Source organism: Camelus ferus, chromosome 10 (genome assembly GCF_009834535.1).
Source record: "Camelus ferus isolate YT-003-E chromosome 10, BCGSAC_Cfer_1.0, whole genome shotgun sequence".
In the NCBI taxonomy this organism is placed as follows: domain Eukaryota; kingdom Metazoa; phylum Chordata; class Mammalia; order Artiodactyla; family Camelidae; genus Camelus; species Camelus ferus.
This window is the reverse complement of record NC_045705.1, coordinates 62,658,098-62,675,147: the sequence shown is the minus strand read 5'-3', so window position 1 is coordinate 62,675,147 and position 17,050 is coordinate 62,658,098. Positions and strand designations below refer to the sequence as shown.

Here is a 17,050-nt window from a genome sequence, read left to right as displayed (position 1 = left end):
TCGCTGTGTTGACTGACGTGGTTTCTGGAGGAGTCCATGTGGGAAGGGCTTGAGGTGCAGGGGTAGGAGTGGGCCAAGCGTGCGTGCTCAGCCGTGGTGCTGAGAATCGTGGCCCTTTTTTGAGCCGGGCCTGAGAGCTGGGCGTTAGGCCTCCCAGGCACTAACTCATTTCATCCTTATGAACGTCCTGTGTTACAGGAGAGACTGAGGTATGGAGAGATTAAGTGAGCTGCCTCTGCCTTTCCTTGCTCCCTTTCCCAAAGACTTGTCCTGTCTTCCCACGTGCTCTGTGAGTACCACATAGCGTTACTACGCAGAGCCCTCCCTCCCTCCTTCTGTGCCCTGCCTGCTGAGGCATCACAGCTGGAGGGCGGGAGCTCAGGCAGAGGGCGGGGCAGGGAGGGTTGCCATCAACAGAGGTGAGGGCTTCGGGCAATGGTTTTCCAGCTGCCTTCTGGGAAGATGCCTCAGGCGTCCCCCTGGAGGTCAAGGGGGAGACTGAGTTGGGAGAGTAGGGTTCTCCCTTACCCCTTCACCCAGAGAAGGGCCTCTGTGATCTGTTCTGTGACAACCATTTCCTTCAGAAAGCCTGGGGGGGTTCTGGTAATGTTTTGTTTGGAAAAAATACAAAGCCCCAAAATGTTCTTTTAAAAAAGAAGTTGAAAAAGTTTAGGAAGACAAAAAGAGTGGGCACACCAGCCAAGTGGGAAAAGAGGATGGAGGTGGCGTGTCCTGACAGCGTATCAGGCTGTGCTTAGACTGCTCCCGGCCGGGGAGCAGGTGGGGGCTGTGGAGTGGTGGTGGATGGCGAAAAGCCGGGGGAGGAGGGAAGAGGTAGCCAGATTCAGGGAATGTTGGGGGCTGGAAGCAGTGTTTTTAAAAAAAAATTAATCCAGAGGTGCCTGGCAGGATGGTTGTGAGGAAGAGGCACTAAAGATGGAAGATGGGGATGGATGCACCTAAAAGACACTGGAACCCTGACTATATAAAATCTGGTGATGGACATAGAGGTGAGGGAGATGGCCTGGAGGCTTCGAAGTGAGGGTGAGACTGATGGAGGTGGAGGCTGTGACGGGAATCTAGTTTGGTAGAGGTAAAAAAGGTGATGAGAGTGCCCCCAGCCCTTGACACAGTCAATAGCTCATCAGTCCTGCATCTTCTCACTTGGGGGCCTACCGCTGGGAAGCGAAGGGTCAGATGGAGTTATTCAGTGGACCTGAGGAGCATTCCATCGTTAAGTAAATATTTATGTAAAGATGACCATTTTCTTCAGAAAGCCTTGTCTTGAGAGAGTGTCCATCCCCCCATGGGTGTCTGGGCCCCCTTATATTTGTGGACCTTTGTTCACATTGATTTGTTGCCTGGTTCGAAGCCACACCTTTTGCTTCCCTCTGGGACCTGTTCTTTCAGAGTCCTCCCCCAAGCGCCTTGGCTGGGTGTCTGGCAAGGTTGTCAGGCAGTATTTTACAACAGCAGTTTAGAAAAGGTGTGAGAGTGGATGTGTTAATGGTGCCTGGCACTTGCTGGGCGAGACCTTCCTAGCACCTCCAGACGTTTTCTTGTTTATTTCTCTGTGAATCCTTACAGCCACCCCATGATAGTGGTAGAGTTAGTCACATTTTTCCAATGAGAAACAGAATAAGAAAGCGGAATAATTTGCGCAAAGTCATGTAGCTAGTAAAAGGTCGAGCTGGGGTTTAAATCCAGAATGTTGGGCTCCCAAGCCCTGAATTCTTTCCACTATCTTTCACGCTGTGTTAACTATTTAGCATTGAGGGTGGGGAGGGCTCTCCAGCCTCGATCCAACCCCAGAAATTCCTTAGACTGAAAGCTGAAAAAGTCTCCCTTCTGAGGCTTACGTGCCAAGTTTTCACATTGTTGGAGCAGGTCAGTTGGATGGCGTTCGGGGCCAGGTGAGAAATTGGTTTGCTTTTATGACCTCCTTTGGGAAGTTAGGTGACTGGACAGTCTGGCTGCTTGGTTGCACGGCTGGAATCACTCTGGGAAAAGAAAACTAGATCAGGTCAACGTGTATTTCCTCATTAAGCAGCAAGCTTAGGAAGGTTTCTAAGGCAACCACAGGTGTTTTTGACGTGAGGAGCGGGATGGGGCCAATTCCGTGTCGCACGTGCAGATTGGTGCAGGTTGCCGTGGTAACGGCTTCTTGTGCTGCCATAGGTAGGCGTGGGAAATTTACAAGAAACCAAAGGCCTTTACGACTCTCCTTGCAGTGTGATTTCAGGCTTGAAGTAGCTGGCAAGAAAATGTTGGCTGGGAACGGTGAGGAGGGGAGTGATTGCAGCCAGTCCTTTAGCTCCACCAGGAAAACAGAAGTGCCTGGCTCAGTCAGTTCTGTGTTATGGCTGACTAGTAGCAGTCATTTAGTTTGACTCAATATTGAGCCCCAGAGGGGTCAGGAATTACCTCTAATCATCAGATTCCACCCCTCCTCCCCAAGGAGGCAGAACAAGTAATATTTGTTCGGTGCTTAGGAGCTTGCAAAGCCCTGTCAGGGCTGTTTGCTCATCCGAGGTGCACACACAGTCCCCAAGGTGGGGTTATCATCATGGAGCCCGTTTTCCAGGTAAGGACACTGAGGCTGTGGGACTTACTCAAGCTCACACAGGTAAAGAGCTGTGGAGCCAAAGCGCAAACCCAGGGCATCTGTCTCCCAGTTCTATGCATTTCTCCTCTGCACCTGGTGTGGGGAGAGCACTGACTGTTTAGGCAGAAGCGAGGGGTGCGGGGCGCCTTTAGGATTGGCACACGTTACTCTGATATAAGCTCTTTCACGCTTAGAAAGTGCCACGGTTTGCTTTCGGTCTTTACTGTATCCCCCCTACCCAGTTTATCCTTGCAAAGGATCTGGTATCAGTTGAAACTATATGTTGTTGACTTGAACAGTCCTGGGAAAAAGATCCTCATCGATCAAGAGACATCAATACCTTACCTTTTTGCCCCTGTTGAGGCCTGATCTAGAAGGCTGCCCTGAGGTGAGCTCCCCCAGAAGTCCCTCTGACTGAGGTTCTCAGCCTCCCCCTCCGGGTGTGGTGAGAAAAAGCACTGCCCTGGCCCTGGTCCACCAGGTGAAGTGTAGTTGCCTCTGGGCCACACTATCTTCTGCTAGATCGTGTTCCTTGTGTCCGAGGTATGTGAGATCGATTTCGTTGAGATAGAAAGTAATGGAAAGAAGTTGAGGCCAAGAGGTGCAAGGAGTGGGGGCCAGCGGCCAGAGAGGTTGTGTCCCCTCACCATGGCCTGTGGATTAGCACAGCCCAGCAGCCGTTCTGGAAACTGCTTCCTTGTTCCTGGTTGGCGCTGCTCCAGCTTTGTCGGCCCCCCACACTCAGTGCTTTTTGATAGAAGGTGGGCTCCAGGACACCCTGAGAAATGTCTGTCACTTCGCCCCTCCACGCACACCCCGCCCCATGGAATCTGTCCTCCTCGCATGCGTCTCTCATGGAGGGTCTGGTGTTGATTTCAATTGACAGACCATAGCCCGCCCCAGGTTTGTTACAACTTTGGCTCCTGCAATTGAAAAATGGGGAGATGCCACAGGACCTGGATTTCCAGCCTCCTTGGAGACCTGACAGGTCTGGCAGCGCCAGGCCCGCCCTCCTACCTGCAGGAGGCACCCGAGCCAGGCTGGGCCCCGTGCTTTCAGGGGACACAGCCTCTGACATGCCTTCCTGGCTTGTTTTAGCATCTGGGTTTGTGACCTCTGGTGGAGGTGGAAACTGCAGAGGAGGTGAAAAAAAGAAGGAAAGAATAGAAAAGAAAACTTCTCTTTCTCAGAGGCTGTGAGGAAGTGGTGAGACATTGTCTCTTCTCAGTGGAGGGAACGCAGGCTGGCGCCTGCTCATTTCCCAGCTCTGTCTCAATCTCATCTCCTGAGAGCTGATGGTGTTGCCCTCGAAGAGGTGTTGTCTCTCTGTACCTGTGACTGCTGTGTAGCTGCCTCCCCACCTTCCCAGCCTCCCCCAGTCCATCTCCCAGCCATGCAGATCTACGGTGGTTCCCACGATGGCCCCGCTGTCACCTGCCCCTGACCCTCTGACTCCGGTCCCGGCGAGCAGCACCTGCAGCAAGGCCTTGCGGGCTCCTCACACCCCCCCCCCAACTCCTTACTCCACTGCTCCCTCCATCTCAGCTGTACTCACCAGGATGTGCTGTGAAGTGTTTCAGTTTTTTCAAACCAAACTGAGTTCCTAGAGAGTTTTTACATATGTTAAGGCTGTGTCTGGTGCACAGTAAGAAGTCAGTAAATGTTTATTTCCATCCCTCTGCCCCCATTTGTCCTTCCTCCTTTTGGGGCCTTGCACAGTTCTTGGCATGTAGTAACGGCTCATTAAAGGTCTATTCAGTGAAGCATGGAGAAATGAATGCAGGCTGAAAAAGTAGAAGCAGCCCTGTCCTCATATCCCCAAGTCCTGCGTGCCTTGCCCTCCAGCTGATGGCCTCTTTCCCTCCCTTCCTCCTTCTGTTTTTCTGCAAGCATCACCCTGAGCTGTCCATGTGCCAGCCTCTGCCGGGTCCTGGGAGTGCAGAGGTGAACAGGAAATCTTGCCTTCATGGGTCTTGTCTCCTCACCTCAACTCTCCTCTGCTGTCCCTTCCCCGGGGCAGACTCCGGGCACTGCTCAGGAAGCGGCCAGCATTCTCCTGCGCGCTTGGTAAGCGGCAGGGGGTCCAGGTCGGGGCCCAGGTGGCGAGGTCATTGGACACGTCAGATCCTCCAGAAGCGAAAACCTCTGGACTCTGCGTCCCCAAATAGCTTCTCACCCCCAACCCCTCACCCCCAGTTCTCCACTTTGTGGAGGTTGGTCGGTGGTTTTGGCCATTTTGAGGAGCACTGGTTTGGATTTTTCTGCCACATTGGATGATCCGGAGGCAGAACGCTGGCAGGTGGCAGGTGCCCAGACTTCAGGGGCACCTGTGTTGTGGGCCTCGGATAGAATGTTGTCCTGCTGTTTTTTCAAATTGTGGACCCAGGGAAATGCATGCTATTTTCAACCTCACTGGGTGACTCAGGATCAGGTGATTTCTGTGAACTTCAGAAGGAAAGGCACCAGTGACTTCCAGGGGTAGGTGATGCCACAATAAATCTCGTAAAATGGAACTTGCCTGCCTGCTCCTCTGGCCTGAGATGTTGTCAGCGGCGCAGATGTGAGCCACCTCTAGCTGGGAGGCAGGGACCGTGGTGGGGAGGCAGATAAGCTGTGGCTTGCATGGGCCTGTAATCTCTGCATTTTGGATGATCTTATAACTAAACTCTGGCCTCATCACTACCCGGTATCGTTTGTTAAAATACCAGAGTTGGGAAGAAGCTCTGGCCTCTGGTCGTTTGACCCCAGCAGTTTATAGGACCTCGGGCAATTCCCTTATGATTTCTCTCTGGCCTTCATTTCATCTCTGAAATAGGGGTATTAAACCCTGTGTTCCCTTTCCTCACTAGAGTGATTATATACATTAAAGGGAGAGTTTGCAAAGGGTTTGGATCTCAGAAGAAAGGAGCTGTGGGACCATCAAGTATGGAAAATTGAGTGTGGCACATGTGGGCATGGGATCTTGAGCGCACCTGTTCCAGAAGGAGCAGGAACGTGTGGCTCTCACACGTGCCAGCAGCGCCTAGTGAGGCCGTGTGAGAGGAGGGCGGGGGGCAAAGCCTGGTGGAAGGAACAGCAGGCTGTGTCAGGGTTCCCAGGTCTGGTGTCCCCACTCTTGTCACCACAGGCAAGTTACATGCCACTCTACCCCTTGTGAAACAGGCATGGTAGAATTGAGGGGGATGTTGAGTTAGAAACCAGAGAAGGTGGAATGAGAAGAAAGGCACCACAGCCCGCATTCCGCGGTAGCTGGTTACATTTCAACTGAAAACTTGCTGTCTGGAAAGGGGTCTGTTTCCAGTAGTATCGAGGTCATCGGGTATGCAGGCTGACCTTGAGAGTCCATTCTAATTTGTGTTGACCTGTGTGAAAGGGACGTATTTCGTACTTGAACTTCTTGAGGTAGCTCAGATACGGAAGTCTTCGATGAAAGGGAATTGACACAGGGGAGAGGTGATTTATGGCCCCTGGGCTGATCTGGCCTTTTTTCTGCATTTCTGGGGTCATCTTTCCCCATCAGGGAGCGGTAGAGATGGTCATCACAGACAGGTGATGAAAGTCCGGGTTCGGGCCTCTGGTTCATACCAGCACCTGAGATCACATTCCGTACGCAGAGTGGACTCCTGGAGAGCTGTATGTTTCATTCCTTGCCCACTTTGGGGTGACTTCTTGATGTCTAAAGACACGGGACTATCCAGATCACCAGGCAGATTGATGTTACAGGGATTTTTGCCACAAGGAGTTTAAAGCCATCAGACAGAGCTAGGTGTGGGGCTTCAGATGGCAGAGCAAGGTTATTATTTGGGATGGCGGTTAGAGGGGAAGGTATCTCGGGGGGGCCAGGTGTTCGTGGTACCATGGGGTGCACACTTCAGAGCATTCTAGAATCACCCAGGGTGCTCCCTTCCTTCTTCATTCCTTGATTGGCCACTGTTCTTTACTGAACACAGAGAAGTCTCCTTTCTTGCTAAATATCTTTGGTGACTTGTTACCAAACCTTTATGACAGGTTACATCTTTGCTGCCGCCCCGTCCCTTGTGGAAGCAGCAGCATCACGCAGCTCTTAGCAGCATCAGGTCCCCTTTGTGTGACCTGGGACTTTCAAGCCCAGTGGGAGGGCTTGGCAACTTTGCTTTCACAGCCTCCTCCACAGGGGCCCGCGGAAGGATGGACGTGCACTCGAGCCTGCCGGGCATCAGCCCTGCCTTTTGCCAGCCCCCTAGGAAGACAATTCAGAATGTTGTAAAATATTTGAAGGTTCTAGAAAGATTTTGTTTTGGTAACTTGTCTAATCAAAATATTTCCCCTTTTTTAGGGGAAAAAGTAGCTGGGAAAGGCAAGCTGGTCAGGGAAGCCAGGCCCCTGGGGCGGCTGCAGGGTGGGTCCTACGTCAGCACCTCCTGCTCAGTTGGATGAGCTCCTCCGGGGCCCAGTGCAGGCCCCCTCGGCCTCTCCTGGCTCTGCCTGCACGCGGTGTGGGTCTCCTGACCTGCTGGAAGCCTGACGTGGCGGGCATGCTCATTGCAGGGCTCTCCCCCTGCATTTGGCCAGAGTGTGGGCTCACCTCTCCAGGGCTGTCGACCCCACATTCCGCTGGTTGACCTTGACACTGTGGTGGCCACTGCCAACACTGCCTCACTCGATGGTGCTTGATGTCACAGGGCCGCATATCTGGAGTTCAAATCCTGGAGTGGAAGACCTGGGTCCCACCATACCTACGCAAGCCAGGCCATTGATACCTAGAGGGAAGTGCATTTGGGGTCCTGGTGGAGACGCCATAGAAACAACATGGGGTGAACCCTGATTCTCATCCTGCTTGTGCAGGGACTCGTGGACAAAGCCCTTCCTCTCTCGGGGTCTTTGCTTTTCTCCTGTCCCATGAGGCTAGTCCCCCTGAGTCCCCTCAGAGCTGGAGGGAGTGGAAAGACGGGAGATGCCAAGCTAGCTTGATCCAGGTAGCTTAGGCAAAACCTTAAACATCATTACAAATTTAATTAGTTAAGTTAAATTATTATGCTAAGTGAAATAAGCCGGACAGAGAAAGACAAAGGTCGTGTGATTTCACTTATCTGTGGAATCTAAAAAAACAAAACAAACGAACAAACATAATGAAACAGAAACAGAGTCATAGATACCAGAACTAACAGGTGGTTATCAGAGGCGGGGGTCGGGTCAGGGGAGGAGGGAAATAGGTGAGGGGGCTCAGAGGTACAGACTTCCAGCCACAAAATAAATGAGTCACGGGTATAAAACGCAGTTTGGGGAATATAATCGATAACTAGTATCTTTGCATGGTGACTTATCATAACCCGACTTAACCCTGGTGGTCATTTTGAAATGCATGGAAAAAAGTCACTATGTGTGTAATGGGAACGAACAGTCTTATAGGTCAGTGGTACCTCAGAAACAAACACACAAATGTAGTTTCTCCTTAGTCTTCTGCTGGTGCTGGGAGGAGCCCACCCTTCCTGGTACAGATGAGGAAGCAGACCTGGAGGTGGCCTCTGGCCGCACAACAGTGACCCTGGGCCTGCTGCCCCGCTGCCGCCTGGGCCCAGGCGTCAGGGCTGGCTCACTCGCGCCGGGCGCTGGTGTGGGGGTTGGGGGCTCTGGGTTTCTACAGTGCTGGGATCTTTGGAAAACTTCCATAGCCTTTGTAGTGAGAAAAACCCACTTCAGGGCTATAAAATGCATGTCTAGAAAAGATTGAGAACAGATGAAAATAGAGGATCCTGTCAGCAGAAGGGGAATCCTGGGTACATTTGTGCTTCCTCTTCTCTGTCCCTGGGGTTCCGTTCTGGGGTCTGACTGTGACCCCTGTGTCACAGACACTGGTCGATGTCCCTCTGGGCAGAGTGATGGAGGGAGAGGACCGCTGAAACCGGCTGTCCGGTCAAAGCAGACGTCCTATTCAGGTCGGTCGATTTCCTTTTCTTTTGGTTGCCGGAGGGGCCAATTTGGTGGCTATTTTTTGTTCTTCTCTGATGAGGACACGCATGTGACAGTCCATTTTTGTGGCACATGGAGAGGGCTGCCGCCGCAGAGAATCCTCGAGGGAAACCCAAGGCACTGAATAGAACAGGCAGGGGGCAGCTGAGCCTGTGACAACGAGGCCGGGAAAGTCTCAGTGTGTGGAGGGTGCGTGTATTTCGGGCCCAGACAGAAATAGACACCTCCCAGAGGGCGTGCAGGTGGCCCGGGGCCAAGTTAGTCTCTGTCTCTGGCTGTCTCTCTCCCTCCTCCCGCCTGTTCCTTGGGGAGCTTCATCTGGCACCTGCCAAGAATCATGGTTTAGCCTCTGGCTTCCTAGTGCATCCACTGTATCCTGCTGTTGATGGTGTGGGTGGAGGAGCAGTCCTTGGTCTCCCTGGGTACAGGGGATGGGCAGGGTGGCCGAAGTGTGCCCCTCCTTGAGCCTGCATATGGACTCAAAGCGTCATTGGAAAACTGCAATTTGTCTTTGACAGGTAATATATAGGCTTGGGGGTCCCTTCTACCTGAGCTGTCCCCTCCCTCACTTCAGCATCATTCTGTGTTCACAGGGAAAGATGGAGACACTGAAAGACAAGACCCTGGAGCAGCTGGAGGAGATGCAGAATGACCCGGAGGCCATTGACCGGCTGGCCCAGGAGTCCCCTGAGGTAGAGGAAGGCTGTCATGGGGCCAAAGACAGCAGATGGGAATGGGGCCCTTCTTAAGGGCACTGGCTGGTTGGGAGGTTGGGTCAAGTTCATCTCCTCTTTCTATGGCCTTGCCCTTGATGTGGACCCAGCCAGAGGAGCCCCTGAGGTCTCAATCCAGTTCCTGGGCCCTCTGGGAGTTCCAGGACGGGCAGTGCTAGAGGGTCCAGGGCCCCCGCACAAAGCCGGGCTCCTGGTGCCTTCAAGGACCTGTGTGCCCTAGGAGCCCCCACCCTGTTGTTCCAGCCTGAATTTGGAGGCAGCTTCTAGAAGCACTGGTGCTGTTTTGTAGCTGTCTTTCCCCAGCTGCCTTGTCTGGCCCTGCAGCTCCCAGAGGAGGAAGAGCTGGAGGAGCCGTGCTGGGGCTGGGATTAGGCTCACCTCCTAATCCTGTTAACCCTTTCCTTCTCAGAACAAGCACCTAACTGTTGACTCAGCTCCTAATCACGGTCCCGATGGGAATGAAACATCCCTTCTGAACGTACAGAGCTTTGCCCTTTATAAAAGGCTTTCCCGGCCTCCCCGTCTCCTTGTCCCTGTGACTCCCCTGTGAGGTCGGAGAGGTCAGGTGGCTGGATGTGGCTGTGGCCGCAGGGCTGGACATGCCCATAGTCACACCTGGAGGTGGCAACACTGCAAGCTGCTGCCTCCTGCCCCTAGCGTGCGGGAGACACGGACACAAATAGTGCCAGGCTCATTGATTCGCATTTGGAGTGTGTTTTTAATCTTTACTGGTGAACAGAAGTGGTATGTCTCTTGTGTGAATTCACAATATCTGACCCCAGAAAAGGAAGCCTCGCCATCCAGCTTCTCTCCTTCTGCCTCTGCAGCCCACTTCCCTCTCCGTAACAGGATGCGCAGCCGGACGTGCTCTCCCAGTTCTCCCGTGCTGTGTGCTTGCTGCCCCGCTGTCCCTCTACCCATAGGAGCAATCTCTGCAGGGGCCGGAGGGCACGGAGGACGGGGCAGGGTGTGAGCAGAGCCACGGGGGCTGGATGTGGTGTGTCCTGCCACCCTGAGCTGAACCTGAGCCAGCAAGAGCTCGTTCAGCAGGGACGTTAGCAAAAGTTGTCCTGGTCCAGCTGTGAGGCTGGCTCCAGGGGCTGGTGAGGCCCAGAGCCCTGCCGGGTCCAGTCCGAGCCAGCTCGGTGCCAGCCTTCACGCCTTCGCCTTCCCCATGTTAAGCACCAAGTGCTTCTTGAATCTGGCACGAGCACTGTGCTTTGGGGATCCCAAGGCCTGCTCTAAAGCACACAGAACCGTGTAGAAACAAGCCTGATTACATCATTATGATTAGTTGACTTCCAAGCTGGGCAGGCTGGTGGAAATGGCGGCGGCGAAGCGCGGAATCACGGAAAACAGGCAGAAACACCAGCTTGGGCAAAAGGCATGTTGAATTTTGTGGTGCGCAGCTGTGTCTTGATGGATGGATTTGAATTCTCTGATGGGAGAGACACTCGGGATCAAGGGGAGATGAAGGCGGGAGAGCTCCATAGACTGTCCAGACCCCTTGGGCTAGCTTTCTACCATGGGCTGGAAAATGACACCTGAGTCGCAGTGGGCTGTGAGGAGAGACGGGAGCTCATTTAGTTTGGGGCGGGGACATTGCTTGGAGAAAAGAGCAGGACCTCTCCACGTGGACGAGTGTGAACGGCGGGGTCGAGGCAGGGTGGGCGAGCTCTTCTGGGTGGGGTGCTAGACTATCTTACTGACCTGTTCTAATGTCTGGCGGAGGGCTTTGTAGCGAACCCCAGATGGGGAAAAATTGGGGGAGTTTCCTAGGAGTGGGGCAGAAATGGGGAGGGCGGGTGTAGGGGAGAGTGATACTTTGCTGGTTGTAGACTTACTGGTTGAGGTCCAGGGAAAAGGCGGTGAAGGTATACAGAGGATGCGCTGAGGATCTGGGGCCCCCTGTTGGGCAGCTGAGCAGGGGGCTTCAGGCCTCCCACTCCGTGTCAGTCACTCAAGGGAAAAAAGCTCTCACGGCTGGTGACAGTGAGTCTGGAACTACGTGGTGCAGGTGTGCCTGAGTCAGTGTGCTTGCTGAGTGGCTCCAGAGGGTGTTTGTGGCAGCAAATCAGACAGCCCAGATATGGGTGCAGACCTGAGAGACCATGGCTGGGCCCCACGATCTCTGGTGGCCGTGGCATCCTTCTTTCCAGTCTGGAGCTCCAGGCCTGCTCCAGAGTGCATGGCTCCAGGCCCCGTGGTCAGGGATCAGCAGGGGGCCGGCCCTTCTGAAACCCCCTCCTCCAGGATGCCCCCAGCCTTCCTGCATCTGGTTGGGGACGAGCCAGTCAGGCTTGGTGGCCTGGTCACCAAGGGCCGACCACAGTGGAAAAGCTGCCCGACGGCTCCTGCATGGAAGCTGGTCTCGCCGAGCTGCACCCTGAGCCCGGCTTTGGGTGCCGTGTCCTTTCTTCTGTGTCATGTGGTGCTGCTGGTGTGTTGTCCCCGCTCCCGCAGGGGTGTGGGTGTGACCTCCGCCCTCCTTTCAGTGAAGAGGACTCCCTGGCAAATGGATGGGGCTTCAGGTATGAGCAGGTCTGGGAAGGGTTCCTGGGGCTGCCACCTCAGCAGCTGGTGACAACAGAGGACCTGGCTGATGGGCCAAAGTTCTGCTCAGCCTGGGGACGTGCTTTCAGTGGGGCACATATGGGCAGTCCAGGCACTAAGGTTGGCAGCAGGGCCTCAGGTGCCACAGGTCACCTGTGTGGGTAGGAGTCCTCTGCTGGCCTGGGGACTCCCTTCCAGTTCTTGGAGACCCCTCTGTTAGCTCATCTGCATGGCTTCTCTGCAGGATATGCCTGTGAAGGAGGCAGGGACAGGTCTCCCCGGCATCGGTGTCATGGTCTGGCCCTGGCTTCCTCCCTCCTCAGACTAACCTTCTTTGGGGGCCTCATTCTGTGTCTGGCCTGTCATCTGGCCAGGCCACCTTCATGCATATCAGAGTAGGGCTCTTATCTCCGAATCCTGGTGATACGTGGTTGGGACTTTTGGTCCCTTCCCTCCTAGAAAGCCTCTGACTTTCTCCACCCGCTCCCCGGAGCTCTGCGTAGCCTGTGGTGGGTCTCCTCCTGCTCATCTCATGACCCTTCAGTGCCAGTTTCCCGCGTGTATCCACCACATAGGCTGCTGGGTTAAGGATGCAGTGAGGTATCTGGGTCGGACTACTTTGCTCAGAGTTTGTACCTGGGTCTGTCTGACTCTCCTTGAGGGCTGAGTGTTGCCTGGCTCCCCCACGGTCAGTGATGAGTCCCAGAAGCCCCGGGTGCCGCCCACCGCGAGCCGCGTGCTGGTGGTGGCAGTGGGTCTTACGGTCAAGCGCCCTGCTCTTTCAGGTCCAGGACCTGCAGCTGGAACGGGAGATGGCACTGGCCACCAACCGGAGCCTGGCCGAGCAGAACCTGGAGCTCCAGGGTCCCCTGGAGCTCGGCCGCTCGAACCTCTCGGACAAGTACCAGGAGCTCCAGAAGCTGGTGGAGCGGTGCCAGGAGCAGAAGGCGAAGCTGGGTAGGCGGCTGGCCCCGCGACGGTGCACTTGGGTGCCTCTGGTAACACGAGGGCCCTGTTCCTGGCTGGGTTGGGAGCTGCTGGAGTCACGTGGAAGGACAGATTCCATCTCCCTCCCCAGGACAGGAAGGGGCCAGCGGTTACTGAGGGTCACCACGTCCCCAGCCCTGTGCTGTGCTTTAACAGCCATCTCAGGGTAGGCACTGCTGTCCCCCTCATGTCCTAGATGAGAGGAGTGAGGCGCAGAGAGAGTCAGGAACGTGGCTGGGGCTCTGCGGCTCCACAGAGGTGGGACTGGAACCCAGAGAGCCTGCAGCCTGCACCGGCCACTCAGCCAGCCCTGCTCTGGCGCTTTGCAGAGCTGGTTGGGCTCTCTGTGTCCCAGCCTGCCGTCTGTGAAGGTGAGGGGCTGTCCTGGTTTTGAAGGTAGAGGACTGGACACCCAGGCAGGTGAAGAAACTCCCTGGGAGACAGAACAGGATTGGGGTTGGTGGGTGTGCCCCGAAGCCCAGGGCTTCTTGCTTCCCAGGCTGGCATGGGGAGGCAGGGGAGTAGGGTCTGGGCTGGGCTTGGGCGAGCTCCTCTCTGCTCAGGAAGGTGACCTGAGGGAACCGAACCGAAAGGTGTTCTGCAGCAGGGCCCAGGGCGGCGGCTGGGCCCCAGCATGCAGGGAACCCTCAGAGAGCCTTGTGGAAACCGTGGCCTCTGATACTGAATCAGGAGGCACTTCTGAAATGTCAACCTTTCTGCCCTCCCTTTCAGAGAAATTCTCTGCAGCCCTGCAGCTAGGGACCTTGTTGGACCTTCTGCAGATAGAGAGCATGAAGATTGAAGAGGAGTCCGAGGTGAGATGGCCAGTGACACCCCTGCTCCCTTGAAGAGTCGGCCCCTGGAGCGGGAGGCCTTGTCCCGAGCCCCGAGGTCTGCGGGCCTGTGGGGGACTGTGGGACCGGGCGTTAGTAGATGGTCAAGGTGGATGACATTTCCTCCTGTCTCTCTGTGGGGCCCCTTTTGGATGCAGAGAACAGGAGCCCAGCCTCACTGGCTGAAGCGGAAATCCGGAAATCCGGCCACAGGGCAGCTGGCAGTCCTGGGGGATGGGCAGTGCAGCAGGACCTGAAGCCGGGCCCCCAGCCACTCCCCTTTCCTGGGGCTGCCTGGCGTCTCTTCTCCCTCCCTCTGGGCCTCTCTTTGGTCTCCACGTCTCCACGCTCTGGGTGGAGGACGCTGCAGGGGTCCCACAGCCCCTGGGCTGGCTGGGCTGGCGATGGGGAGATCTCATCGTCCTGTCAGTCAACAATACATGCAGCAGCTGCTGTGAGCCTGGCACAATACGGGGGTGGGGACAGCAGTGGCCATGGCACGTTTCTGGCGAGGAAGATGGACTAATAGCCATGTGCTTGTATGACATATCCGCAGTGATAAGGGCCATAGAGAGAACTTCTCAAATGTAGGCCAGAGGAGGCAGGCAGCTCCCGGGCCCAGCTGACCCCGACCTGGGGGTATTTGGGTGGCCTCCATCCCGACAGGACCCCTGTTGCCACTGGAGTTTATGTCTTCCAGGCCATGGCTGAGAAGTTCCTGGAGGGCGAGGTGCCCTTGGAAACGTTTCTGGAGAACTTTTCCTCCATGAGGATGCTGTCCCATCTGCGCCGGGTTCGGGTGGAGAAGCTCCAGGATGTGATGAGGAAGCCCAGAGCCTCCCTGGAGCCGGCTGGTGATGCTCCACCTCCCCGCCCACCTCCCCCACCTCGCCCCACCCCCCAGGTGCCGCCCCCTGTGGCTGAGGATCTGCAGTCACAGCCACCGCCAACGCTACCGCCACCATCAGCGGCCCCTCCCTTTCCTCTGCCCTACAGCCCCTCTCCAGGCCTTCCCGCGGGCCCCATTGCCCAAGGTGCGCTCCAGCCGGCCCCCTTCCCTGTGGTGTCCCAGCCCTCCTTTTCCTACAGTGGGCCTTTGGGGCCCCCGTACTCATCAGCCCAGTCGGGGCCTAGGGCTGCTGCAGGCTACTCCTGGTCCCCACAGAGAAGCATGCCACCCCGGCCAGGCTATCCTGTGGCCCCCACTGGTGCCTCTGGCCCTGGGTACCCCGTGATGGGGGGCCAGGGCCCCAGTCCTGGTTATCCTCAACAGCCCCCCTACCCCTCAACAGGAGGAAAACCTCCCTACCCGACGCAGCCCCAGCTCCCGAGCTTCCCAGGCCAGCTACAGCCCCCAGGCCCCCTTCAGCCTCCCTATCCCCCCGGGCCCGCCCCTCCCTATGGGTTTCCACCGCCTCAGGGGCCTGCCTGGCCGGGCTATTAGACATGGTCCTGGCCCTTGGCCTTCCCTACTTCTACCTGGCGCACAACCTTTGGCCCACCCACTGCTGAGATTCGAGGTTAAACTGGAAGTGGAGTTGACTCCCCCATGGTGTTGTGTCCCACACGGGGGGCCTGGGGGCACCCGGCTGGGAGTGCACAGGCCTGGAAAGGCGCCAGCCGGTCCCAGCACTGGCTGCCCTCCCGGGGGAAGGGGGCGCCTCGTTTCTGTGACTGGCTTTAGCTTTTCTGGTGCTCACCAGGCTGGGAGCTCAGTCCTCACCGAGGGTGCCCGGGAGGGAGCAGATGCTCGCGTTTGTGGACCTCTGCTTGTGCCTGCACTCGCTCCTGGACGTCTGAACCCCATGCGGAGTTCTCTCGATGACAGGGTGGCCGGGTCTCTGTCTCCTGCTCACCCCCTCCCTCTCCTCTGGGATTTGGCATGTTCAGCTGAGGGCTACAGCTCTTTGTGTCTCTCAGGTCCATTCAAGAATGGCCTGCCCTGCACGCCATGTCAGGGTTGGATCAGGGGAGAGAACAGAGTTATTAGGAAAAATACTTCATGGTTTTTAAGTCACACAAAGCCATAATTGAACTCTCATAGACTGGTGTCAGATAATCTTGTTCTGTATGCTAGTTTGAATGATGGCAGTGGAGCCAACGCAGTGAGGAGGCTGGGGATTGTGAGGTGGACCCCAGACCTCGCTTGCCCTGGTTAGAGGATCCAGGGGGCTACCTTGGACCCTTTGGCTGGAGGAGAGGGAGCAGCTCTGGCCCAGGAGATCATGATCACATAGGGGGCTCATTTAGGAGCGGAGGGCCGGGTCACCTCCCCAGCCCCCCCTCTTTTCCGGTGCCCTCCACTTCTGGCTGACCTCTGAGGCCCACCCCGTCCATCCACTCCTTCAGTGCCTTGAGTCTCACTTGCAGCAGCCCCCTCCCTTCATCCCCTTCCTTTGGCTCCTGGATGTAACTCACTTCCCCCACTCCCAAAATCCCTCCTAAGACAGACATCAGAAGATACCCTGACAGTTACTTCCCAAATGGTGCTTTGTAAAACACCATCACTACATCAGAATCCGTTTCTTTACATCTCTCATCTTCAGAATGTAAGGGGCAGGGATTGTGACTCCATGCCACATGCAGCCCCCACCCAGCACACTGGGGGTTTTCAGCACGGTTAGTAAGAGACATGACAACAGACCAAAGGGAGGGTGTGATGAGCAAAGCATTAATGTGGTTGTTAATGTGGTTGTTCCCGACGTGAACCAGGTCTCAAGGGCAGACTCTGGAGCTGCTATCAGTTAGGAAGTCATATGTGCCTTGAAATGTCCACTACTCGAGTACCCAGCATCTGGTGGGCCTGGGTGGCTGGGGGCCAACGGGGAAACTCGACCTCTGGAGCCTGCCCCGCTCCCGGCCTGCGTGCCATTGGTGGGTGCATGCGATCGGATGCTTGACTGGCGATGTCGGTCTCTTACCAGTTGTGCTTGCTTCTCAGAAGTTATTTATACAGAGAAATCACTAATGGACTCTTCCAGTTCGAGCGCTTATGGACTGGGTGAATGGTTGCTGGGATGTTTGTGTAATTAATTGCCATAATAAACTTTGATGAGTTACAGGTAGGTTTGTGGCTCCGGTGAATTTAAGAACGGAAGATGTGGCTGCCTGTGAGGCATTGATTTTGTCGACTGAAAGGAAGACGGGAAACATGAGAGTTGGGGATTTCAGTTTTATTCAGAGGCCTTACTAAGAATTATATCTCGGTGGCTCTGAGAAACTGCTCCACAGAGGTAGGGGGAGAAGCCAGTATGCGTATGATTTTGGCCAGGGTGTACGTGCAGTCAGGCACCTCTAGGTGTCACCCTAGAATCGTTTCAGCTCCTCTGTGTGTCTCAGTTTCTCCTGACAGGCTAAACCCTCCCTGGGCGCTCAAAGCACTGGATGGC

General features: G+C 55.6%; 1 protein-coding gene across 6 annotated transcripts in view; it reads left to right on the top strand.

The window, feature by feature from the left end:
• Window positions 1-15,788, top strand: part of VPS37C (VPS37C subunit of ESCRT-I) — a 35,009-nt gene extending 19,221 nt beyond the window's left edge. For all 6 annotated transcript variants that reach the window (XM_032489525.1, XM_032489523.1, XM_032489524.1 and 3 more), the window contains 4 exons: window positions 9,148-9,246; window positions 12,627-12,798; window positions 13,561-13,643; window positions 14,362-15,788. In XM_032489525.1, the coding sequence (XP_032345416.1) occupies window positions 9,154-9,246; window positions 12,627-12,798; window positions 13,561-13,643; window positions 14,362-15,105 (1,092 nt within the window). In that variant the 5' untranslated portion in view covers window positions 9,148-9,153 and the 3' untranslated portion in view covers window positions 15,106-15,788. The remainder of the gene's footprint in view (window positions 1-9,147; window positions 9,247-12,626; window positions 12,799-13,560; window positions 13,644-14,361) is intronic.
• The last annotated feature ends 1,262 nt before the right edge of the window (window positions 15,789-17,050 follow it).